We start from the raw sequence: 27840 nt of genomic DNA on the forward strand, positions 1-27840 counted from the left end.
TGGGAGTATAGTATTTGAGACCAAAGAGGTAGTTGCTTTTGACTGGCATGGATGATGTTCAAAGTGGGGTGCGGGATGTGAACAGTGATGGTCACCCCCCAGGATGTGGACAGTGTGGTGGGGTGGACTGTGATAATAACCGCCAGGATGTTGACAGTGGGGTGGGGGTGGGGACAGTGAAAGTAACCCCTGGGATGTTGATACTGCAGGGGGTGGGAACAATGGTGGTAACCACCAAGATTTGACACCGTAGGGGTTGGGGATTGCATTGGTAATACTATTGAACATCAAGAGGTCAATGGTTGGTTGATGTACCATTTGACCATCCATAGTTAACACAAATCTTTTGAAGTATAGATTTTACAACAGATGGAAACTTTGCAATGATGTGAAATCTCAGTTGTTTTATTTCTCCTTTCTGTCAGTTATTGTCATAGAAGGTAACATCTGCGAAAAAAAAGACAATTTCAACATCTAATATTTTGTTTCCTCTTTGTCTTGTTTTGTTCCAGTTCCTGTTGCTGGGGTTTTCCTCACTCCCAGAGTCAATAAAATGGAGGTTCCGCTTGGGAATCGCCTTGTTCGAGAGTGTGTATTGTGTCAAGGTACAGGACCGTACTTTCAATGCTAAGCATTAAACAATGCCAGCAGGAATTACAACTTAAGACAGGAGAGAGCTGGCCATTGAATCCTTCCAGTCCCAGCACCAAGGCAGTCACTTGTGCATCGCGATCAATTGGAATGATATTTAATGTGACCAGAAATTCCACTAACCTCACAGAGCCAGGTAATTCATTCTTCATATTTGATCTGTGTTTGTTCTTCACTGGGGTCCAGTCTTGACGTGAACACTAAAAATTTGCATCAGAAACTCAGCAGGTTGGCAGTATCTATGGGGTGGGGTGGGGAGTGAGGTGGGGGGGAGAGAGAGAGTAATATCCTTTGTCAGATAAGGGAGGTCTTCATAGTGAGAGGATTCAAGTCCAAGTGCAGGGATGTCTCGCTACAACTGGACAGGGTGAGACCACACCCTGGAGAACTGTGTACGCAGTTTGGGATTTTCTTATTTGAGGAAGGATATTGTGCGTATGGATGGAGTACAGCGAAGGTTTCTCAGAGTGATTTCTGGGATGGTAAGATTGACTGATGGAGAGAGACTGGAACGGTTAGGATGACGTTCACTGGAGTTTAGAAGAATTAAGGGGGAATCTCATAGAAACCTATAATTTTGAACAAGGATGAGACACAGTAAACATGCAGAGAGTGTACCTGGTGACCAGGTGGAGAGCCCAGAACAGGGGGTCACAGCCAAAAGGAAATAGAGTTGGACTGAGATGGGGAGAAATGTCTTTACCCAGAGAGTGGGGAGTTTGGAGAATTCTCTGTCACAGAAAGCAGTCCGGGCCAGAATACTGAATGTTGTTCAGGAAGGAGTTGGATTGAGTTCTTGGATTGAGCTAAAGGGAGAATGTGGGGAGACAGGAGACTATGTTGGGTTATCAGCCATGATCCCATTGAATGGGTGGAGCAAACCAGAGAGGCCAAATGTTCTCCTCCTGATGACATTTTCAATGTTTCTCTGTGAATGGCCCAGTTGCTGCTGATTGGTGGAGGACAAAGGGAAGTTTTGCCTCGATATATGCAGGCCGTGAAAATGAGGGACAGTAATTTCTAGTTGACAATTTAGAGAATGTGGGTGCGATCTTTTGAGTTTAGCATGGAATAGTTTGGGTTGGATTGGTAGGATAATATTAATGAGACAGCTTGCACCGAAACAATGATGCAACTGCAATGGTGAGGGTTTGGAGGGAATTTTACAGATTCAAGTGTTTCCCTCCAAATGAACGAGTGTTGGCAGGAGGTCAGGGCAACAGGGAACACTGGCGTTAGTGTTTGCTGAAGGGATGATATTGACAGGAAATCCTTCTCTGAATCCAGCACAGGCAAATAGCACTGAGATGGCAGTACTCGTTGCCCCACTGTTTCTGATTCTTTCTCTTCTCACATTGCTTCCCATTAAACTCCGGAATTGGAAACAAGGTGGGTGAGACACTCCAGCAGGTAACCCCGGCGATCGTTCTCCAGCTGGTACTCGATGTAGGTTTCAAACTGATGTTGCTCACATAGTGTATGGGGGTATGTGTATGAAAAAGTATGTGTGTGAGTGCATTTGAGTGAGAGTATGAAAGTGTACATCTCTGTGTGAGAGAGAGAGACACGCACACACACATTTTCATTGACACTTACACATAGTTTCACATGCACACACACACACACACTGACTCAGTCATGTCTACAGTGCACCTTGTAGACCACACTTGAGAAGCTGAACACCGTCCAGGGACAACACAGGCCCTGATTGATTGGCGCCACATCAACTCCATCCACCACCCGCGTTCAGTAGCAGCTATGAGATGCCCTGCAGAAATTCGCTAAAGATCCTCAGGAAGCACCTTCCAAACCCACAACCATGTCCATCTCGAAGGACAAGCACAGCAGATACATGAGAATACCACCTCCTGCAAGTTTCCCTCTGAGCCACTCACCATCCCAACTTGGAAATATATCAGCCAATCATTTAATGTCGCTGGGTCAAAATCCTGCCTAATGGTATCATGGGTCTACCTAGAGCACAGGGACTGCATCTCAAGATGACTGCAGAAGGCATCTCACTACCTCCTTCTCAAGGGACCAACTAGGGATGGATAATAAATTCTTGGCCTCACTAGTGACTTTCACATCCCACAAGTGAATTAAAAAAGAAATAAAGCACTATTTGGGAACATGCTTTGTGAGGATGTGGGCAGGCTGAACAAGTGGCAGACAAAATTACTTGGGGAGATATACAAAGTAATGTGCTGTGTTCAGAGGAATGGTCAGCACAGATATAATCTAAAGATTAAAATTGGAATAATTGTTGCTTGTGCATCAGTCAAACAATCCAGATTCATTTGCTAGCAGAAGAAGCTGAATATTTGCAGTAAAATATTCTTTCTCTCATTTTCTCCAGCTGATTCTTTGAACAGTTCCCGGTGGCACAGGTAAATTAGTAAGGTGGTTTTCAAACACTAAAAGAGTGGGCTGAAAATCTCACTGGGATGCAAACTCAGCAATTTTACATTTGTTAGACAAATCGGAGCAAATGAACTGTGTCTGACTTGTTTGCAAATCTAAAGCACAACAGTTCAAATTGACGACACACTCTCAATTTCCGTTAGACAGTGAACTGAGTGTTGGTCAATCCCATTAGCGGTGAGGTTATCCATTGCAGTTGGAAGAATTGAAAAAGGGAACTTATCATCTGACTAGGAGATAAAGTTCAAAATATCAGTGCAAAGGCTACAGCAGGTCACAAGGAAGATATTTATTGCAAAAGTAATTGAGTATGGAAGTAGGTAATTGTTCCTGCAATTGTACAAGTGATTGGGGTTTCCACATCTGGAATACTGCAGACAGTTTTGGTCCCTTTACATAAGGAGGGATGTAGTTGAATTGGAGGGAGTTCAAAGGAGATCACTGAATTGATTGCCAAGATGAAAGTTTAGTCTTATGAGCAGAGACTGCTACAATTTTGATCTCTTTACTTGAGGACAGATGCAGTTTATACTGGAGGTAGTTCAGAGGAGATTCACTCAATCATTTCCAGAGATGAAGGGTTTGTCTTAGATGAGAGATTGAGCTGTTTCTCTGGAGTTTGTAAGAGAGGTGATCTAACTGAAGGTTATAAAATGGTAAAGGGGGTATTGATAAAGGAGATGGAGAGAGGATGTTTGCTCATGTGGGAGTATCTAGAACAAGAGGTTGTCATTTCAGGATAAGGGGCTGCGCAGACTGAAAACAGAGGTAAGGAGGAATGAATTCTCTTCAATGAGGAGAGGGTTGTAAATCTGTGGGATCACTCCTCCCAACCCCCTCACTCAGGACACTGCATTAATTGGAGGAGGAGACAGATAGATTGTTGATCAGTGATGGGTCAAAGGGAGTGTTTCCAGGAAAGTGGAGTTGAGGCTGAGATGGGATCAGCTGCGATCGTATGGAATAGTGGAGCAGGTTCCTGATGGGCCAAATGTACTCAACCTGATTCTAGTTATATTGTTAGTTTGTAGCAAAACCACTAGGAGGCAGAAAATTAAGTTTGATTGAACAAAATAGCTTTTAATTCGTGAACATTGGAAAATAAAGGCAAAAGTGATTCAACACAAATTTGTTGAAGCATGTTTTGAAAGAAACGAAGAGACAATACAAAGTAGGGGGTCAAATTCTAAATGGGGTGCAAGAGCAGAAGGAGTTAGGGGCATATATCCACAGATCAGTGAAGGTGGCATAACACTGGAGAGAGCAGTTTATAAAACACACAGCATCCTCAGCTTTATTAATAGGGGCATTGAGCCAGAAAACAAGGAGGTGATTTTGAAGTTGTAAAAGACACTGGTGGACCTCAGCTGGAGTGTCAGAGGGAGAGAGTGATAACTGGTAGGAAGTGGTTCAGCCTGAGGGTTACCATGCCTCACACAAGGGGAGGAGTGGAGGAGGACAGTCCTTCAAGGTAACGTCAGTCAGTGAGAGATTCAAACCCATGCTGTCGATGTTGCTCCACATTCCAAACCAGCCATCCTGGAGACAGTGTGAAGGACATTTACGCGAATGATCACAACGATGAGGGATTTTAGATTCAGGGAAAGGTTCAAGAGATTGAGCTTATTCTCTTTCGAGCAGGAAGATGAATTGTTGACCTAATTGAGATGTTGAAAGTTTGAACGATTCTGACGGGAAAGTAAGTTATTGTTTCCCACTCATTGGTCTATTAGTAACTGGCTGGTCAGAATTTCAAGATTGTCAGTGAGAAAGTGAGATGATGAGAAACTTATTTAGGTTGTTGGATTTGGAATGTGCTGCTTGGGACAGCGGTGGAGGTGGATTGCATAGGAAGTTCGAAAAGAGAGCTGAATATAAATTTGAAAGGGATGATGTTAGAGGGCTACGGCGATAGGGTTGGAGAATGGGACTGGCTGGGTAGCTTGTTCAGGAGCTGGTACAGACACGAATGGTCTCCTTCCGTACAGTAAAATTTTATGATTCTATGAACGTACAAGTTCTGAGCTGCATTCCGGACAATTCCAGGAGGTCATTCCCTGGGACCTTGGCTCAGTAATCTCATTGCCAGGGATTTTTGTACGCAAACCACAGCAAATTGTTGTCACGAGCAGGATTGGAACTTGGTTGGGTAATGATCTAGAAATATTTCATTTCAAGTGAGGCGATGGAAGAATAAGCTGAGGGCGCGAGTGAGGACAGACCTGCAAGAAATTTCGAATACACAGATCAGGTCAAGTCGATCAAAAGGTGAATATCATTCTGTGTGCTGCTGATCCTACACCATCACGTATTTGTCAGCGTTCATGCTGGTACTTATCTGATTGGGAAGATCCACAAAAATAAATCTTTTCCTGGAAGTGTTGGAGCGAAGTTTGGGTTGTTTCCTTTACAACAGAGAAGGTTGATGGGGGAGGAGGACATGACAGAGGTGTGTAAGATTGGTAGTGTTGTCGAGCAGAGCACCCGAGGGTTTCAGGACTATAATTCTTTAGAGTTTGTGTTACTGGTAGACAGGGTATTTGAGAAGTGTTCAGAAGGCTCAGCCCATTGAGTGTTGGAGTTTGGACACCATGTTGTGGTTGTACAGGACACTGGTGAAGCCTGTTCTGGTGTATTGTGTCCAGTTCTGGCTGTCCTTTTAGAGGAAGGACATTATTAAGGAGGAGAGGGTTCAGAAAAGATACACCAGGATGTTGTTGGGAATGGAGAATTTGAGTTATAAGGAGAGGCTGGATGGACTGGGACTATTTTCACTGGAGAGTAGAAGTTTGAGAGGGAAGGAGGTTTATGAAATCATGATGGGCATAGATGAGGTGAATGGCAGATATCTTTTCCTTAGGATGGGGGACTTCAAGACCAGGGACATATTTTTCAGTTTAGAAGAGAAACATTTTTTGATGGAGAGTGGTTCACATGTGGATTGAACATTCAGAGGAAGTGGCAGATACGGGGGCAGTTACAATATTTAAAAGACATTTAGATTAGTACAAGAATAAGAAAGGTTGGAGAATAAGAAAGGGCCAAGTGCAAACAAGTTGGACTAGTTTAGTTTGAGATTATGGATGGTATGGACTAGTTGGACTGAAGAGTCTGATTCCTTGCTGTGTGACTCTATGACCCTACAATCGTTTTAAAGTGAAGGGTAAGAGCTTTCGAGAATGATTTGAGGATTGTTTCACCCAGAGGATGGTGGGGATCCGAAATGTGTGAAAATAAAATATTTGGACTTTCAGTTTCTATTTGAAATCACTAATTGCTCCGGTGTGTGGAAATGTCACTTTGTAACTGCAGGCAGTTCCATGATTTATTAATGTGGAATATTCGTATAAAGGAGCAGGAGGAGGCCACGGAGGAGGCCCTTGAGCCTGTTCCACCATGCAATGGCTGATCTGTGACTTGACTCCATAGACCTGCCTTTGACCCTTCTCCCCTTTAGTTTTCTGTTCAGCAAAGTTTTTATCTTTCAGATTTAAAATTAACAACTGATCCAGCAATGCCTGCTGTTTGTGGAAGAGAGTTCCAAACCTCCCCCTGCCTGTGTGCATATTAGTACTTCCTAACGTCTCTCCTGAACAGTCTGGTCCTAATTGTCTGGCTGTGCCCTCCCGATTTCTAGGATTACCAAACAGTGGAAACACTTTCAATTTATCTACCCTGCCTTTTCCTGTTAATATCTTTGATCAAATCATCCCTGAACCATGTAAATTCTGGAGAGAACAGGCTTAATTTGTGTAATCTCTCCTCATAACTTAACCCCATGAAGACCAGGTATCAATCTTGTAAACTCACGCTGTGCTCCCTCCCAGGCTAATCAATTCTTCCTCAGGTATGGTACCTAGACCTGCTCCAAGTGGGGTCTAACCAGGGTTTTGTATAACTGCAGCATCCCTTCTGCAATCCTGTACTCCAGTTTTCTTGATATAAAGGCCAGCATTCCATTAGCTTTCTTCAGGCACTGTGTGTCAGAAATAAAAAGAAACACAGAAATTGTTGGACAAACTCAGCAGGGACAGATTGTTTGCCACCAAGGGAATGACTGTTTACTGTTGAAGATAACTTTCCATCCAGTGTGTGTCTATCTCTAGCACATTGACTGCAGCAACTAGGGATGAGTTGGGCAATAAGTGCTGGGTCCAGTGGGTGATACCCATGTGCCATGAGTGAGTAATAAAAAATATGTAATTTACCCCAGGGCCTCCATCTTCCCTATGATCGCTTGTTCGAGGAGGGGAGGTGGCACTTTTGTAGTGAATGTTGATGCAAAATACCCATTTGCATCAGGAAGAAGGGCTTATGCCTGAAACGTCGATTCTCCTGCTCCTTGGATGCTGTCTGACCTGCCGTACTTTTCCAGCAACACATTTTTCAGCTCTGATCTCCAGTCCTCACTTTCTCCGAGGTTATTGAGTCACCTGGTTCATGAACTGCTTTGAAAAGGTTGATATATCGCCAACATCTTAGGTTTGTATTACTGCGAGGTTGGGTCTGTGACCTTAATTGCTGCTCCGTGTTTAATTTTGAGGCATCATTTGCTGTTGGTTTAACATTCTGATCTCTAACCTTTCGGTTCACTTTGCTTATTGTTTCTTGATTGTAGATGACTCTGAAATAGACAGCAGTTTGGTGTACTCAGTTTTCATCATCTCCAAATCAAGAAATGCTGGTACAGGATACAATGTATATACTTTTAACACATTTTTGGTTCAGAGAAATTGGAGATTTTCTCTATCATAATCCCCAAAAGCCCAGCCATTTCTAAACATCATTAGTGTTTCTTTTGCTTATAGGATGGAGTGAAGGTCTGCCCACACTTTTTGAATCTTTTTACATCATTTGAATTTATTAATAATCAATAGTTTTTGCAGTCATCTAAATCCGAGACATGTTCCATCTATGTCAACTAAATTAAGAACAGGGCAATGTGAATTGGAAGAGGGAATGTTACACTGATGGCTAAATACTTTTCATTTCATCTTGTTTTGAGGGGATGCCTAAAATTTAGGGCCTGGGACATCAATCTGTTGATTGCCCCAGTACAACAGCTTATTGTTTGAGAATGGTCCCTCCTGGCCTTGGTCTTTGGGGCAAGGAGCCATTCACTTTGAATCTAGCATCATTCACATGAGGAGCATTGCCATTTCATTGTCCTGAGTGTTTCTTTGATGATACAAAGATAGGTGAAAGGACAGGTAGTGTTGAGGAAGGGGTAAGGCTGCAAAAGGATTTGGACAGGCCCGGAGAGTGGGCAATGAAATAACTGATGGAATACAATGTGGGAAGTTGTGTACTGTAGTAGGAAGAATTGAGACAGAGATTGTTTCCTAAATGGGGAAAGGTTTCGGAAATCTTAAGCACAAAGGGACTTGGGAGTCCGAGCTCAGGATTCTCTTCAGGTTAACAGGCAGGTTCAATGGGCAGTTAGGAAGGCAAATATAATGTCAGCATTCATTTTAGGAGGTGTAGAATACAAGAGGAAGAATGTACTGCTGAGGCTGTATAAGGCTCTGGTCAGACCATGTTTGGAACATTGTGAGCAGTTTTGGACCCCCTATCTAAGGAAGAATATGCTGAACTTGGAAGGAGTCCAGTGGGGGTTTACAAGAAAACTCCCAGGGATGAAGAACTTATCATATGAGGAGAGGTTGAGGTCCCTGAGTCTGGACTCAATAGAATTTAGAAGGGTGAGGGAGAATCTGATTGAAACTTGGAGAATACTGAGAGGTGCGGACATGGGAGATGTTTCCACGAGTAGGAAAAACTAGGACCTGAAGGCACAGCCTCAGAGTGAAGGGAACTCTAGAACTGAGATGAGGAGGAATTTCTTCAGCCAGACAGTGGGGAATCTGCGGAACTCATTACTGCAGACGGCTGTCATTATGTCTTTAAGACAAAGATAGATAGGTTCTCGATCAGTAGGAGGATCAACTGTTACAGAGAGAAGGCAGGAGAATGGGATTAACAAACGTATCAGCCAAGACAGAATGGCGGAGCAGACTTGATGGGCCGAATGGCTGCTGTATCTTATGGTCTTGGATATTATGTGACTAATAGCCTGTGATGCATCACACAGTTTAGGACCTCAGATACAGAGCTTTATGAACATGTGCTATGAGGCACCCACACTAAAAACTGCGCAGGCAGCTGGATGACCAATAGAACATATGGGCTAGGAGCCCTCAGGAGCCTACTTCCCCCATTTCATTTGGCTGTGACTACTCTCATCCCAGCCTCAACTCCAATTTCCTCCCCCTGCTCCCTTTAATCCCTCACTGATTGAATAAATTGAAGGAAGGATAGAGAGATTGCCAGTGTCCTGACATGCCCCCTCACTCACTGGGGAATGAATTCCCAGATATTCTCACCCTCTCTGCCTTGGAGAGAAGCCATTTCTCAACATCTTTTTCAATCTGCCCCACTCCCTTCTCCTGAAACAATGACCCTCCCGTTCTAAATTGTCACATGTGAGGAAACATTTTCTCTCTGTCTCCTTTGTCAATCTCACAGCCTTTAACACCTTACATCGCTCAGTTGGAACTCCCCTCATTCCTCTAAACTCCAGAGCATATTGGCCTTAACTGCGCAATCTCGCTTTTGAAGATAAATCCCTCATCTCTGAACATGAAATGTACAAAATCACTTTAGATGGTATCTTGGATGTAAAATACACATCTCGAAGTGAGTAAGTCATATTTTCTGAGAGGTTTTCAGCACAGAAAAAGGCCCATCAAGCCTGTACTAGCCAGAAACAACCACCTCATATTCTCTAATCCCATTTCCCCAGTACTTGGCCCCATTGCCTTGGCGTCCCGAGTGCACATCTAAATCCTCCTTCAATGTGATGAGAGTTTCTGCGTCTCCCACCCTTACAGCCAGTGACTTCCAGATTCCCCACCATCCTCTAGGTGAACACGATTTTCCTCACATCCCCTCAGTCTCCTGGCCATTACCTTCAATCTATACCCCTTCCCCCACCTCTGTCAAGGGGGGAATGTTTCTTCTTGCCTCCCTTATCTTCACCCCTCATTATTTTATACATCCCTTTCTTTCAATCCACTCTGTTGTAAGGACAACATCCCCAGTTTGTCCAACCTCTCTCAATCATTGAAACTCTCCTGCCCCCAAGGCAATATGTTGGTAAGTCTCCCTGTGCATCCTCTCACAATTCATTTAGATTCCATGAGATAGTGAGATGAGTAACAGTCAGCGAATGCACCTTAACATGTGGCTGCAAGGCTGGTGCGGGAGGGAGGGCTTCAGATACCTAGACCATTGGGATACCTTCTGGGGAGAAGGTATGAGAGACGGGTTGCACCTGAACTGGAAGGCCACAAATGTCCTGGGTGGGAGATTTGCTCATGTGATTTGGGAGGGTTTAAACTAGTTTGGCATGGGGTGGGAATCAGAGCGTGGGAATCAGAGCCAATTGTCTGAGAGGGGGTCAGTTGCAGACAGGACAGTGACAGAATATATTGAATCTATCGGGAAGGTTTCTCATGCGATGAAACAAAGGAATCGGTTAAAGTGTGTCTTTAATGCAAGGAGTATCTGAAATAAGAGAACTTAGAGCATGGATCAGTACTTGGAGACTATGATGTTATGGTCATAATGGAGACACGGGTTTCACAGGGGCAGGAATGGTTGCTTGATGTTCCAGGGCTTAGAACGTTTAAAAAGAACAAGGAGGGTGGAAAAATAGGAGGGGGTGTAGCATTGCTAATCAGAGTGCATCACAGCTACAGAATCAAAGGTTGTTGAGAAAGGTTTGTCTACTGAGTCAGTATGGGTGGAAGTTAGGAACAGCAAGGGAACAGCCACGGCATTGGGGGTATTCTACAGACCACCTAATAGCCATAGAGAGATTGAAGATCTACGAGGCGGGTAGATTCTGGAAAAATGCAAAAGTAGCAGGGTTGGTGTTATGGGTGATTTCAACTTTCCCAATATCGACTGGAACCTCCTAAGTGCAGATCGTTTGAATGGAGCCATTTTTGTCAGGTGTGTTCAGGAGGGTTTCCTTACTCAGTATGTAGACAGACTGAGGAGGGGAGAGGCCATTTTGGATTTGGTGCTCAGCAATGAGCCAGTACACGTGTCAGATCTTGCGGTGGGAGAGCACTTTGGTGAAAGTGATCACAACTGCCTCATATTTAGCATAGTTGAAAAGTGTGGCGCTGGAAAAGCGCAGCAGGCCAGGCAGCATCCTGGAGAATGGACATTTCGGGTATAAGCCCTTCTTCATGAAATGCCCAAAATGTCGATTCTCCTGCTCCTCAGATGCTGCCTGACCTGCTGCACTTTTCCAGCACCACACTTTTCAACTCTGGTCTCCAGCATCTGCAGAACTCACTTTCTCCTAGTTGACCATATTTAGCATAGCCTTGGAAAATGAAAGGAGTATTTACCGAGGGAAGATATTTAACTGGGGAAAGGAAATTATGGCACTATCAGACAGGAATTGGGAAGAACAGACTGAGAGCAATTGTTGCACAGAAAGGGCACAGCAGACATGTGGATACTATTTAAAGAGCAGTTGTTGCAAGCGATGCACAAATTTGTTCCTCTGAGACAGGTAAGAAAAGGGTAAGATGAAGGAACCTTGGATGATGAGAACAGAGGAACTTCTTGTCAAAAGGAAGAAGACAGCTTATGTAAGGTGGAGGAAGCAAGGATCTAGCACAGCTTTAGAGGATTACAGGCTTGCTAGAAAGGAGCTCAAATGGACTGAGGAGAGCCAGGAGGGGCACAAAAAAGGCTTGGCAAGAAGGATTAGGGAGAATCTAAAGATATTTTACTCATACATGAAAGGAGCTGGGACACATGCTTGACCAGATCAAGATTGATAATGTTTTCCAAAGTTTCTAGCATATCAACTTCAAGATTGATAAGTCCCCAGGGCCAGACCAATTTACCCTAGGCTGCTCCAGGAAGCGAGAAAGGAGGTTGCTAAGCTACTGGCGAGGATATTTGCCTCCTCAGTCTCCATGGGAGTCGTACCGGAGGATTGGAAGGTTTTTCTTTTCAAGAAGTGTAATATGGAAATTCCTGGCAATTACAGACCAGTCATTCTTGCGTCTATGGTCAGCAAAGTTTTGGAAAGAATTCTGAGGGTTTGGATTTATGACTAGTTGACAAAGTATAGTGTGATTAAATGCAGTCAGCATGGTTTTGTGAGGGGCAAGTCATGCCTTGCAAATCTTATTGAGTTCTTTGAGGAGGTGTCAAGACCGGTCAACGATGGTCGAGCAGTGGATGTGGAGTATATGGACTTCAGCAAGGCATTTGATAGGTTTCCCCATGGTAGGTTCATTCATAAAGTCAGGAAGTATGGGATACAGGGAGATTTGGCTATCTGGATTCAGAATTGGCTGGCTGACAGAAGGCAGAGAGTGGTTGTAGATGGAAAGTATTTTGCCTGGAGATTAGTGTTGAGTGGGGTCCCTCAGGGCTCTGTTCTTGGGCCTCTGCTCTTTGTAGTTTTTATAAATGACTTGGATGAGGAGGTTGAGGGGTGGATAAGTAAATTTGCAGATGACACAAAGGTTGGAGGTGTCATCAATGGTTATAGAGGGCTACTGTAGGCTGCAGCGTGACAGGATGCAGAGCTGGGCTGAGAAATGGCAGATGGAGTTCAACCTGGATAAATGCAAAGTGATGCATTTTGGAAGGTCGAACTCGAATGCTGAATATAGGATTAAAGACAGGATTATTGGCAGTGTGGAGGGTTATTAAGAAAGCATATGGTGTTTTGGCTTTCATTAACAGGGGGATCGAGTTTAAGCACTGCGAGGTTTTGCTGCAGCTCTTCAAGTCCCTGGTGAGACCACATTTGGAATATTGTGTCCAGTTCTGGTTGCTTTACTATAGTAAGACAGAGGCTTCGGAGAGAGTGCAAAGAAGTTTCACCAGGATGCTGTCTGGACTGGAGGGCTTGACTTATGAAGAAAGGTTGAACTTTTCTCTCTGGAGTGAAGAAGAAAGACAGGAGAACTGATGGAGGTGCACAAAATAATGAGAGGAATAGATAGAGTCAATAGCTGGAGACTTTTTCCCAGGGCAGATTGACTGGTATGAGAAGTCATAGCTTGAAGATATTAGGAGGAAGGTATAAACGCGCCATCAGAGGTAGGTTCTTTATGCAGAGAGTTGTGAATGCATGGAACGCATTGCCAGCTGTGGTGGTGGAAGCAGAGTCACTGGGGACATTTAAGCGACTGCTGGACATGCACACGGATAGCAGTGAGTTGAAGGGTGCATAAGTTAAGTTACTATATTTTACATTAGGATTAAATCTCGACACAACATCGTGGGCCAAAGGGCCTGTTCTGTGCTGTACTTTTCTCTGTTCTATACGTACCGTTGGTAAAATGCCTTCACTTTCATTTACAGATCACACATGGTGCAGCAGGAAAGAAACACATAAGTTATGTTGCAGTGAAAAAGACAGCAGTTAATTTTTAATCAGCAAAGTTATGTTTTTAGCAGGTGGTTAATGTAAGTTCACCATTACCTCATGAGAGAGAGAGAGAGAGAGAGAGAGAGAGAGAGAGAGAGAGAGGGAGAGAAAAAGCAACAACTGTTTATGGTTTAACCTGAGGGTCACCACATCTAAAGCACAGGGAATCATCATTCACAGCAATCTCCACCAGAGTAGCAATTGAACTGCATGCTGTCAGCGTGACTATACATTGTAAGCCAACTATAGAATCAACTGAGCTAACCAACCCCTGCATGGCCAGTGGTAAAATCATTGGGTGGCACAGTGGCTCAGTGGTTAGCATTGCTGCCTCACAGCGCTAGGGACCCAGGAACAATTCCAGCCTCGGGTGACTGTCTAGTGGGAGTTTGCACATTCTCCCTTTCTCTGCGTGGGTTTTCTCCGGGTGCTCCGGTTTCCTCCCACAGTCCAAAGATGTGCAGTTTAAAATGATTGGCCATGCTACTTTGCCCACAGTGTGAGTGTTATGCAGGCTAGGAGGATTAGCCATGGTAAATACAGGGTTACAGGGATTAGAGAGGGTGGTGGGTCAGAGTGGGATGTTATTCAGAGGGTCAGTATATGGACCCAATTGTCTGAAATGCCGAGCTTCCATGTTGTAGGATTCTGTGATGTACAGGTTAGGGGGATTGGTCATGGTTAATGTAGGGTTGGGGTCTAGGTGGGATCCTCTTCACTGGCTTGGGACAGACTGGATGGGCTGAATGCTTTCTTTGCACACTACATGGATTCTGGGGACATCAATATTTAACTAAATGGTGTGGGGCAATTTATTCTGATCTCAATTTTGAAGAGATTCACTTGCACTTTCTGAAATAATGGAGAAGCAAAATCCTATGTTTCAGCTCCTCAGGGTATGCCCTGCAGATGTGAATTTGAATCTTGCTGTGGCAGGTGTTGGATTTGGAATTTGATTTTAAACAAAACAGATCCGGAGTTAAGACTCTAATGATGACTGTTGTCAGGAACAAACAACCATCTGTTTCAAAATTGAAGACTGAGGTGAGGAGGAATTTCTTCTGAGGTTGAGAGTCTTTGGAATTCCTTGCAACAGAGAGCTGTGTGTGGGGACAGGGAATAGGTTTAAGGCTGGGATAGATAGGTTCTTGATCAGTCAGGGAATTGAGAGTTACATGTTAAGTTCAGGAAAGTGAGCGTGATGAATCGGGCATTAGCCATAATGTGCTTGAATAGCTGAGCAGGCTTGAGGGGCCAAATGGCCTTCTCCTGTTCCTGTCTGTGCTTGTCCTTAAGGGAATGAAATCTGCCGTCCTTACCCCTCTGCTCTGCATGTGATTCCTAACTCTTTGCAAACTCTTCACTGCCTTCTGGCTGAGCAAGTCGGTTGGTTCAAGGACATTTCGGAATTGCATCCACTTCCCACCTTGGCAGAGATGACCACGTCCTGTTCAGAGTACAGAGAAATAACATTTGTCAGGGTCAGTTTTAGGCTTGTTCCAGTCATGTGCTTTGCCAAGAGATACTGGTCTGTATAATGACCCAGATATTCACAGCTCCTCTTGTACACTGTTTGTATTTCAGGCAAAGTTTGTTCTTCTCATCCGTTTTCATAGTCATGCAGCACGGAAATAGGCCCTGCAGTTCAACTCGCCCATGCAGACCAGGATTCCCAAACTTAACTAGTCCCATTTGTCTACATTTGGCCCATATCTCTAAACCTTCCTTATCCATGTACCTTTCCTAGTTACATACCTACACATTAATCATTCTGTGGAAGGCTTTGATGCAGATTTTGTATTTGGAATTCATATTATTTGATTGCTGTGTCAGTGTATGTGACAAAAGATTAATTGTCCTTCACAGTTACTGATAACTGAAATATATCCTTCAATTCAATTTGTACTCAATATCTACTTTACAGATAGTTGTTCAAAGTAATCACATTAGCTATTTGTTCACCTTGATTATAACATTAACATTATCGTTACTAAATGCAGACAATATAGATTGGTGGACTTGCGGGTAGCGTAGAAGTTTGTCAAAGAATACAGTAGGATGTAGATCACTTACAGATATGGGTGGAGAAATGAGTTTAATCTGGCAAGGTGTAAGATGCTGGACTTTGGGAAATCAAATGTTAAGGAAAGGTATACAGTTAATGGCTGGACTCAACAGCATTGATGTACAGAAGGATCAAGTCTATAGCTCCCTGAAACTGGCCATGCAAGTAGATAGGGTGGTATCAAGAGGGCGGCATATGGCGTGCCTGCCTTATTGCTTGATGTTACTTGGGCCATACTTAGAGTATTGTGACAAAAGATTAATTCTGTCCTTCTCAGTTACTGATAGCTGAAATGTTTCTTTCAATGTGCTCACTACCTACCTCACATATGGTTGTTCAAACCAACAGCATCGTCTATTTGTTCACCTCGATTGTAACGTTAAAAGTATCCTTACTAAAGTTCAGAACCTGTGAGGACAACCTCCAGAGGAGACGTTGGGTTCCTGGCACACTACACTCTCTCTCTCACTCACACACACACACACACACACTCATGCAGACCCTCTCTCATTCACATGTTTTCCGTCATACGTACATGCACCCAACATGCACACACCCTCTCACAGGCTTATATTCTACCACAATCATACACACACTTTACCAAGCATACATACACACATTCGCATGTCTACTCACTCAAATTCTCTCTCCCCACATCTCTCTCTCTCAAGTGAACACACACGCAATGAATTTGCATTTGCAGAAATATGTTTGCAGATCTATTCAAAAAGAGCACAATCTACAGGCAGTCAATCCATGTAATATTTTATAAATTCCAACTTTGGCAATAGAACCAGTCTGACTCAAGATTGGGATACAGACAGACTCTAACCTCACACTTTTAATACATTGTCTGAGCTGAAATTTTAAAATGAAAGCTGAAGTCAGCTTATGAATGTGATTTAAAAGAAGTTCTGGGATGTATGTATTAATGAACTGAAACCTGCAACCCATTCTAAAAGATGAAACACTGAACAGCAATCGAGGTTTCTTCAAAATATCATTTCAGTTGCATGACACTATAATCTTGTCAATCCGAGCACTCATTTCATTGTACTATTTCTCTCCCTGTATTCTCTGTTTAGTGTACTGTTTCTCTATCTGAACTCAAAGTTCAGTGTGTTGTTTCTATATCTGTACTCTCAGTTCAGTGTGTTTTTTCTCTCTCTGTACCCTCAATTCATTGTGTTGTTTCTTTCTATGTACTGTCAGCTCAATGTGATATTTCTCTATTTGTACATAGTTCAATGTGCTCATCCTCTATCTGAATTCTTGGTGCAGTGTGCAGTGCTCTGAAAAATAGTACTTCCAAATGAACCTGCTGGACTATAATCTGGTGTTGCGTGATTTTTCAGTTGTGGTCAGCACATTACAGGAAGGACGTGGAGTATTTAGAGAGGGTGCAGAAGGGGTTTGCCAGAATGCTGTCTAGTGGGTATGAGCTATAAACAGATGCTAGAAAAACCCAAATAGTTTTCTTCTGAGCAGCAGAGACTGAAGGCAGACTTAACAGAAGTCTGTAAAATTTAAAGAGTTGTAGCTCAGGTTGAGGTTCTGGATCTAGGTTTTCTCACGAAGCTGCAAGGTTCTTTTTCAGATGTCTTGTCACCATACTAGGTACCATTATCAGTGAGCCTCTGGATGAAGCACTGGTGGTATGGCCTGCTTTCTATTTGTGTCCACTACACTGGACAAACAGGCAGAAAACAGGATACATGAACATCAACTAGCCACAAAAAGGTATGACCCATTCTCACTAGTATCCTTACATACAGATGAGGAAGGACATCACTTCAACTGGGACAACACATCCATCCTGGGACAAGTCGAATAGAGACATGCATGAGAATTCCAACCAGAATTCCATCAACAGATTGACTTGGATCCCATTTACCACCCCCAGAGAAAATGAACACTAAATGACATCACTACAGGAAATGACATCACCAACCCAAGGAAACCGAAACATATAAACAGAAAGTGGGCCATACCACCAGTGCTTCATCTGGAGGCTCACTGATGATGTTACCTACAAAATATCTGAAAGCAAGCCTTCCATCTCAGTGAGCAAACCTACATTCAAAACTCTATAAAATTATGAGATGCATGCTTAAGATGATGGTCAGAATCTTTTTTCCAAGAGTTGACATGTGTAAAACTAAGGGGCGTGCATTCAAGGTGAGACGGGGAAAGTTCAAAGGAGACAGAAGGTGCAGTTTCTTTTAATGTAGGATTGGAACGCACTGCCAGGGGTGGTGACGGAGGCATATACGATAAAGGTATTTAAGGGACTTTGAAATAAGTAAATTAACATGCAAGAAGTGGGGGGATATGGACCATGGACAGGCAGAAGGGATTAATTTCATTCAGCGTCATGTTCGGCACAACATCCTGGTCTGAAGGACCCATTCCTCTTGGACCATTCTATGTTCAGATTTAATGTAGTGTACATTTCAAATGAGGATTCATTCAAATTGATTGGAACTAGGCAGCATTCATTGAGAATATAGATTAAAAAATATAAACTTTATTTCTTTGGTGGTGATTGACTTTTGGTTTGAACATATCTTTCTGGAAATGGAGCTCCATGTGAATCTGACTCAATTCATTCTGTGACTGTGGAAAGGATGTTCTCCGCTCTGACAGCAGTAACATACCTGCTGTTTGTTCGAAACAGCTGATCACACTTGGCTCTGTACCGAGGGAATATTACGTTGTCTTGGTCCTTTGAATACTTGCCTGGAAGAAGACAGAAGAGATACCTCCTGTAAATCAATATCAGTTGTGATTGGCAACATCAATGTAACATTGAGTTCATTAGGATCATTAGGATTTGTTGTTTAAAGCCAGCTGCACCTCGTCCATTTTTACCAGTTGAGTGAGATTCCAAAACTAAACAATACCCATATTCACTTGCATCAGATGGCCCATTCATGGAGCTGTATGTGGATATGAGAGGTTAGTCATTGATCTATACCTGTCAGTTCCTGCTTGATGAATGTGTGGGTGTAGTCATCAAACTGTAACTTTCAGTATATGGTAAATTTATTTACATATTCACACAACAGGGACTGGTCTGGTCTCATCGATAACTAGAGAATCATAAAAATAATACAGCATCAGTAGGGTAGGAGGCAGCATCCTGCCAATCTTGTTCATGCAAATGCCAACACACCCAGGTGCCCTTTCTCATCCCACCTTCCTGCCACAGGCCGTAACCTTGCAGTTCCTTGCCCGTAACCTTGAGGTGCAGTTCCAGAGAATTTTTGTTTTTAAAAAATGCAAGGTCTCTGCCTGCACCACCAAATCAGGCAGCGAATTCTAGATACCCACCACACTCTGCATTAAAAAAAAACATTTTTCCTCATATCATCTAATCCTACAACCACTGAGCTTGAAACAGTGATCCCTGGTTTTTGAACTCTCTGTCAAAGTAAACAGGTTCCTCCTGTCTAATGTTCCCTCCCACGAGTTAGTTAAAAATCACACAACATCATGTTATGATTCAACAGGTTTATTTGGAAGTGCACGCTTTGAGTGCTGCTCTTTCATCAGTTAGGTCACTATTTAGTACTGTAGACCCCCCGTACCTGTGGGGATACGTTCCAGGACCTGCAGCGGAAACGCAAAACCGCAGATAGGTGCAAAACCATTAATTTAAATGGGATATATGCCTTCCCGGCAGCCTCCTGGTCCGTGGTAAAGGAACATTCCCTTTGATATACTCTCACCACGGTAAACTGCTATAACCGGACTTGCAAATATGGGGTCACCCAGTATTCCTTAATTGTGGCACCTTTGTTCCATGGAATACAACTCCAATCTCTCCTGATAGCTACAATTCTGGCAACATTCTAGTAAATCTCCTCTAAACTCTCTCCACAGCAATGATATCCTTCCTGTAATGTGGTGACCCGACTGCACACAATACTCCTGTGTAGCCACCAGTGCCTCAGTTTCATTGTTGTTTCCCTATTTTTGTATTCATCCCTCTGTCAATGAGGGAGAGCATTTACAACCCCATCTATCTTTAGAGACCTGTTCATTTACACACTCACTTCACCTGCCCCTCTCAGTATACTCCCATTTATTGTCTATTCCCATTTACTGTCTGACTTCCCAAAATGCATTCCCTCACACTTATCAGAGTTGAACTCCATCTGCCACTTTCCTGCCCACTCCACCAAACCACCTACATAGTTTAGGAGCCTACAGCTATCCTCCACACTATCCACTACACAGCCAATTTTTCTGTCGTTTGTTAATTTTACAAATTTGCCCAACATATGCAACTCCAAATCATTAATGTATAAAATGACCAGCAGAGGTCCCAACACTGCAGAGCATGACTTGTAACGGCTTTCCATTCACAAGCACCACCATTGACCATTATCCTTTCTTTCTTGTGACTGAGCCGACTTAGGATCCAATTCAACACATTACCCTGTATCCTCTGGGCTTTTACTTCTTGGACCAGTCTGCTGTGATGCTGCTGCTCTTTAACATGCCTCTAAAAGAGACAGGCTCTGAAAAGTCAGAGTTGATGGGTTTTAGGACCATTTTGATTATAGCTAACAGATAATGCCTCAGGCAAAAGGCTTCCACATTTTTAAACAGAACACTTGTACAATGAAAGGGGGGTGTCCCAGTTTTCCCAGATCCGCTTTACTCTGGTTTGATTTGGTTTTGACTGGCTATTGACCGAAAGCAGTCAGGCAGTTGAAAAAGCTGCTGAACCCAAAGAAGCTGGTCCATGATGGTACTCTTCTCTCTGCCATTTCTCCTGTAAGACCAAGTTTTTGATTTTACCTTTTGTGCCAAGGGGTATTTATGGGGATTGCTGTAAATGTTGGAAACACCATTAAGTTGGTAAAATATGTTGCTTTTTTGGCTTTTTAAGTTATTTAGTATTCTGTTCTCTTTTGTTTCAGATGCATCCCTGAATATTATCATCTTAAAAATGATGTCTTATTGAGGAAATGGAGACCATCACATATTCAGGCAGATTAGAAATGGGCAGAAGTTTACCAAGTTGTATTGCCAGTGTATTAAAGAAAGGACATCTTGCAAGTAGTGCATGAGCTACCTGCATAGATTGTGTGTTTGGAATTCACATTATTTAATTGTCATCTCTGTCTGTGACAATTATTCAGCAAAGGATTAATTCTGTCCTTCTCAGTCATACACAAACACCGTGTAAATATGCTTCATCCCGGTTGGAGGATTTGAGCTATAAGCAGAGGCTGAATAGGCTGGAAATGTTTTCCCTTGAGATTGACCTTATAGAAGTTTATACAATCATAAGGCGCATGGAGAAGTGGAGGAGGCCAGTACAATTACATTTAAAAGGCATCTGGGTGGGTATAAAGAGAAAGCCTTAAAACTTGTCCTGAAACATTTAGTCTAAATGTAATGTTGAATTATAGAACACTTGCTGCACAGGAGAAAATAAACAGGATAGGCAGGGAAGCATCAGGCCACAAAAGGGGTAACCCAGGATGTGTAGAAGATAAAAACATCAGTTCTCACCAAGTGATAACAGGATGCTCTAAAGCAATTAAGAACATTTGCCCTAACATCAGTGAATCAGTGGAAAAAGGACACAGTGATAACATTCATAGTTGTTAAATTGTGAAATTAATGACAGTGTTTAACTGTGATCTCAGAAACTTTGTATCATCTTAGAAGCATGTCAAAAGCCTTGTAATAAACAGTCAGGTCCTACCAATAATAGTGGGTTCTTATTACCCTTGTGTGTGTGTGAGAGAGAGAGAGATGCATTTATTTGAATTTATTTGCATTTTGGACTTTATGATTTTGAATAGCCACTGATTATGAAATGTAAACTCTAAAATATAATATTGATGACACCTTAGAACATAGAACATAGAACAATGCAGCACAGAACAGGCCCTTCGGCCCACGATGTTGTGCCGAACATTTGTCCTAGCTTAAGCACCCATCCATGTACCTATCCAATTGCCGCTTAAAGGTCACCAGTGATTCTGACTCTACCACTCCCACGGGCAGCGCATTCCATGCCCCCACCACTCTCTGGGTAAAGAACCCACCCCTGACATCTCCCCTATACCTTCCACCCTTCACCTTAAATTTATGTCCCCTTGTAACACACTGTTGTACCCAGGGAAAAAGTTTATGACTGTCTACTCTATCTATTCCTCTGATCATCTTATAAACCTCTATCAAATCACCTCTTATCCTTCGCCGTTCCAATGAGAAAAGGCCTAGCACTCTCAACCTATCCTTGTACAACCTATTCTCCATTCCAGGCAACATCCTGGTAAATCTTCTCTGCACCCTCTCCAAAGCTTTCACATCTTTCCTAAAGTGAGGTGACCAAAATTGCACACAGTACTCCAAATGTGGCCTAACCAAAGTCCTGTACAGCTGCAACATCACTTCACGACTCTTGAATTCAATCCCTCTGCTAATGAACGCTAATACACCATAGGCCTTCTTACAAGCTCTATCCACCTGAGTGGCAACTTTCAAAGATCTATGTACATAGACCCCAAGATCCCTCTGTTCCTCCACCTGACTAAGAACCCTACCGTTAACCCTGTATTCCGCATTCTTATTTGTCCTTCCAAAATGGACAACCTCACACTTGGCAGGATTGAACTCCATCTGCCACTCCTCAGCCCAGCTCTGCATCATATCTAAATCCCTTTGCAGCCGACAACAGCCCTCCTCACTATCCACAACTCCACCAATCTTCGTATCATCTGCAAATTTACTGACCCACCCTTCGACTCCCTCATCCAAGTCATTAATAAAAATTACAAACAGCAGAGGACCCAGAACTGATCCCTGCGGAACTCCACTTGTAACTGGGCTCCAGGCTGAATATTTACCATCTCCCACCACTCTCTGACTTCGACCGGTTAGCCAGTTCTCTATCCAATTGGCCAAATTTCCCTCTATCCCATGCCTCCTGACTTTCCGCATAAGCCTACCATGGGGAACCTTATCAAATGCCTTACTAAAATCCATGTACACTACATCCACTGCTCTACCCTCATCCACATGCTTGGTCACCTCCTCAAAGAATTCAATAAGAATTGTAAGGCAAGACCTACCCTTCACAAATCCGTGCTGGCTGTCCCTAATCAAGCAGTGTCTTTCCAGATACTCATAAATCCTATCCCTCAGTACCCTTTCCATTACTTTGCCTACCACAGAAGTAAGACTAACTGGCCTGTAATTCCCGGGGTTATCCCTATTCCCTTTTTTGAACAGGGGCACAACATTTGCCACTCTCCAGTCCCCTGGTACCACCCCCGTTGACAGTGAAGACGAAAAGATCATTGCCAACGGTACTGCAATTTCCTCTCTTGCTTCCCACATAATTCTGGGATATATCCCGTCAGGCCTGGGGGACTTGTCTACCCTCAAGTTGTTCAAAATGTCCAACACATCTTCCTTCCTAACAAGTATCTCTTCTAACTTACCAGTCCGTTTCACACTCTCCTCTTCAACAATACGATCCCTCTCATTCGTCAATACTGAAGAAAAGTACTCATTCAAGACCTCTCCTGTCTCTTCCGACTCAATACACAGTCTCCCACTACTGTCCTTGATCGGACCTACCCTCGTTCTCGTCATTTTCATGGTTCTAACATACGCATAAAATGCCTTGGGGTTATCTTAGCGTTCTTACAGACCATGACTGCCCCACTGTCAATTCTAACTCATCAGATCTTCTGTCTGCTTTGAATTTGAATCACAACCCTGAAAAGAAAGTATGTTTAATTTGAGACAAATGATTCATTAAAAATTCAACCTTGTGGTAACATTTCAGCCCCCGATACGGAATGATGCTGTGTTTAAGATAAAAAGCAGGAGTCTGCTCCCAGTTTAAAAATTATTCTAAACCTAACATCAAAGAGATTCTGACACAATCTATTAGGAAGCCATTTTGTGGCCAAAGCTTGTCCTGCTTGCTCAGAAGCCATTTTGTAAAACAATAATATCTGACATGTGAGCTGTGCAAGGTTACCTTATACCTCTTCCACTTAGTTTAGACTGGTACCTCTTTATGACAGGGACCTACCTCACCAACAGGCACCTGACTCAGCTGGATCTGTTTTTCTCACCTAATGGATGGTTAAGGGCCGACAGGAGTGATCAGTAAAGCGCACACAGACCTGTTAATTAACTTCTCTTCCTTACAAATTATTGCCTTTCCACTGTCTATCTAATTAAGAACATGCAGTGTTTTTTGTGAAATTTTCTAAAAAGGAAGCTTGTTTGAGACAGAAGAGTGGAGTAGCTTGTGAGGACTCTTAAAGGAAGGGCTCTTATCCTACTCTTCTAAGGCTTTAGAACCTGAGCTAGCCCGGCCCTTAGGTGTCAATGTTACATTGTAACAATGATGCTATTGGTAAATAAAGGGGAAGTCTAAAATTAAGCTAAACTGTTTGCAAGAGGTTTTCATTCCAGACTACCAAGGAGTACGATCTCCATGATGAACCAAGAGAGGCTTACAGGGCTGAGTCCACAAGGGATTTTCTGTGCTGTCTCAAATTTGTACTTTAACAATATGAATAGGAATGATTTAGAGAGAGATGGGAAAGTGCTGGCAAATGGGAGAAGATTAGGTTAGGATATCTGGTTGGCATGGATCGAAGGGTCTATTTCTACACTGTACATCTCTATGACTCGACGACTCTTCGGTAATTCTTGCCCTGTCGGTGACCATAGTTTCCCTCCATCTCTGTATTTAACCCCAACTTCACTGATTGTTGCATTGTTTGAACAACCATGTGGCCTATTTGTCTATCTTCATTGTAACTTTGAAATTGCCCTTAATTACTGAAATTTTTTATGCAGTTCCTGAATGTCTATTTTGGATGAGGATTCAGTTTATCTATCTTCAAAGCTGGTGTGTAAACTTCAATGGGCTACATGCCTTCTGTTTGTCAGAGGCAGCTGGCCTCGCTTTGTTTTGAACAGAAGACGTATTACAGCGTCTTAGTCCCTCAGGTGTTTTTCTGGAGGAAGACACAGGGACACCACCTGTAAATCAACATGAGGCTAGTCTGGTAATATTGAACTGATCATTGTCACATTGATTGCATCTTCATTAGGATGTGTGTTGATACTTCTTTAAAGCCAACAACTTAACCAGAACCATAGGTCTGATTCCATTGTTGCCCTGAGCTGCTCCTTGTCTGGGGATTGTTTGTTTTTCATGTGATTCGATACCAATTGATTTGGAGATGCTGGTGTTGGACTGGGGTCGACAATGTTAAAAAATCACACAGCAGGAGCTTCCGAAAAAACCGTTGGACTATAACCTGGTGCTGTGATTTTTAAATTGATACCAATTGAGTGAGACCCAGAAACTGAGCAACAACTGCCCAGTGCCATGAATGGGAGTACTCAATCATCGGGATGCTTACACAGTTCAATATTCAACTCCCCAACTACCTGTTGGAAATAGGAAAAACGGCGCTATTTCTAATGTTTTTACCAAGACCCCAGCGCATATCTTTTTACAAGAGTATCACATTCCTACAGTTGGTCCACACAACCTCGGGAAACAGATTGAAATTAAAACAGAGTTCAGAGCATTGCAAACCACAGAATGACCCACAGCAGTTTCTTCCCGCTCTCTCTCCCTCAGCAGGCCCACACACAGCTCGAGAAAGGCCTCTCTCTTCCCCCCCCCAGCCCGCTCACTCCAAGTTCCGGGACCAGTTCCTGCTCCGCTTGGCCTCTTACAAACAGCCCCCGGTTCTCCCAGAACTCACCCCGAATCAATCCCGGTCTCGGAGCCCCCTCTGTGTCCCAGGCTCCCATCCCGATGTGCTGCGGGAAGGAGCCTGCTGTTCCCTCGCTTCCCTGGGCGCTGATCTCTCCATTGCGGTCTGTTTCAAACAAACCTCTTGCACTCACTGAGTAAATGCTCCTCAATGGCAGCGTTGGGGGAGGGTCTCACGCATGCGCTCCTCTACTCAGAGACAGTCCGCTTTGGGGAGAAAAGGTTCAGTCCCAGATACAGTTGGGGCTGGAGTGAGCTGGAGGCGGAGCTGGATGAACAAAGCCTGCTCTGTCTGTCACTCAGTTTCCTCTCCGGATCCGCCTCTCACTCTCTGTCAGCTCTTTCTCAGTCAGGTCGGGCCGGGCTGTATAAAAACGGAAGGGGAGCCAGCTCGGCTCTCATTCAGCAGCGATTGGAGTGAAGAAGCGTGATGTCTGGAAGAGGTAAAGGAGGTAAAGGCCTGGGAAAAGGCGGAGCGAAGCGGCACCGCAAAGTGCTCCGTGATAACATCCAGGGCATCACGAAACCAGCCATCCGGCGCCTGGCTCGCCGTGGCGGGGTCAAGCGCATCTCGGGCTTGATCTACGAGGAGACCCGCGGGGTGCTGAAGGTTTTCCTGGAGAATGTGATCCGGGATGCGGTCACCTACACTGAGCACGCCAAGCGCAAGACGGTCACCGCCATGGATGTGGTGTACGCTCTGAAACGCCAGGGCCGCACTCTCTATGGATTCGGCGGCTGAACATTAAGCGACCTTTTTCCAGCGAACCCAAAGGCTCTTTTCAGAGCCACCCAAACCCTCTGATAGAGAGCGGAGACCTGAGGACGGGGAAAGCAGCGCAACTCTAGTGTTGTCGGTTATCTCACATATGCCGTAATTTTAAAATTATTTCCGTTCCGTAACGTACTAATACCGTGTTCCGCGGTGCAACAGAGACCATTCAGTGTGGACGGTTCACTTTTTTGTTGTTTACCGTGGCCAATGCTTTTACAATTGTAAGCATTCCTCAAGTGTAGTTCAGGGTATTCGGCGAATCTAGCCAAGTGTTCTGCAACCTGATTATTCCATGTCAACTATCGCATCATGAGTTGTAATTGTAAAATGTAGTTGCAGCATTGGCCATTCTGCCCATCCAGCTTGTTCTACCATTCGATTATGCAGGGATATTTCTCCCTTCTCCCCTTAACCTTCGTTCCTCTCTCGTCTGTCTCAGTAATAATCAATGTGTCATTTATTTATTTATCACGGAGCACTTTGCGGTGAGGCTTCGCTCCGCCTTTTCCCAGGCCTTTACCTCGTCCATGTCTTTTATTTATTGTGGAACCCAGACATTAATGTTACAAATTGCAGTATTCCTATTTCCGACGCATAATATTCGGCTCAGTTTTGTTTCTGGGAGCCTATGGATATCTTAATGGTACGTTCTTTCCATCTGCCCGTTCAGACAGTGATTACAAATTGTCTTCGGGCAAGTAATAATCTGGATGAAATAAAAATATCTTGATCAAGTGTGCTTCTTTAATTTTATCCCTGTACATTGTATTAGCTTTAAAGGTGTTTCAATCGACGGGCTTTCAATTGATTCAGAGCGGATGCAAGTTGGGTTGTTCATCCAGAGAGAGCAGAAAGTGATAGGCGTGATTAGTATTTCTAGCGGAAGTTCGTTCAAATCAAAAACCGCAGGCATTGGCAATGAAATTTGTAACTAACGAGACCTTCATTCAGGGATTGTGGAATGTATGAAAAAATATAGTAATAAGTGTAATTTTAACATTAAAATTTTGGTATTGGGTTAGATATTTGTGGAAAAACCCTATCTCCTCATTGACTCCCTTTGCGTTAACATGACTTGTGATGAGGTGGAAGCAGGAGAAAGAGGGGGAAATGGCGCCAAGAGACCAACGGCTTAGTTTCAAATTTGAAAATGCCCGCCATCACGTATAAAAGAGCAGCAAGTTTTACACAGGAGAACACACGTTGATTAATTTCATAATCGAAAAAGCAACGTACAGACAATTTCACGTTATCCCATACCCGCCTTTACAGCTGAAAAATGCCTCACTGGTGTTCAATCTGCTCGCTCTCTCTCTCTCCCCAGAAACAGGGGATACAAGTCTGGATAGGAACCGAGCAGAAAATAAAGCGCAGAGGGTCAGGGACCGTTCCTTACTGCATCCTGCAGCAACTGACTCGTTACTGCTCTTAAATGAAATGTGAATCTAATGCGAGGTCAAACGCGATCGGGGTCATTCGAAACTCAAGCTATTATAACTAAAGACAGATCACTCAGGCAGTGTTCAATAAAAAAATCCTGTAGTCTAGGACATTTATAATTTATCATAGAATGCGATTGTTTCTCTGCTCCCATAGACATTCTGATGAAGGGATTTTGCTCGAAATGTCGATGTTCCCGCTCCTCGGATGCTCTCTGAACTGCT

General features: G+C 43.5%; 1 protein-coding gene and 1 long non-coding RNA gene across 2 annotated transcripts; one reads left to right on the forward strand and one right to left on the reverse strand.

The window, feature by feature from the left end:
- Positions 1-3389: 3389 nt before the first annotated feature.
- LOC132837270 (uncharacterized) lies at positions 3390-18353 on the reverse strand. Its single transcript, XR_009647493.1, has 3 exons — positions 18272-18353; positions 14869-14996; positions 3390-7699 (listed from the first exon to the last, which is right to left on the reverse strand). It is a non-coding gene; the product is annotated as an uncharacterized LOC132837270 (long non-coding RNA).
- A 5749-nt stretch (positions 18354-24102) lies between these two features.
- LOC132837202 (histone H4-like) lies at positions 24103-26595 on the forward strand. Its single transcript, XM_060856921.1, has 2 exons — positions 24103-24116; positions 25825-26595. Exons 1-2 carry the CDS (start codon positions 24103-24105, stop codon positions 26141-26143), a joined length of 333 nt encoding a protein of 110 aa, XP_060712904.1. The 3' UTR covers positions 26144-26595.
- The last annotated feature ends 1245 nt before the right edge of the window (positions 26596-27840 follow it).

This window comes from Hemiscyllium ocellatum, chromosome 49, assembly GCF_020745735.1.
Source record: "Hemiscyllium ocellatum isolate sHemOce1 chromosome 49, sHemOce1.pat.X.cur, whole genome shotgun sequence".
Lineage (NCBI taxonomy): Eukaryota > Metazoa > Chordata > Chondrichthyes > Orectolobiformes > Hemiscylliidae > Hemiscyllium > Hemiscyllium ocellatum.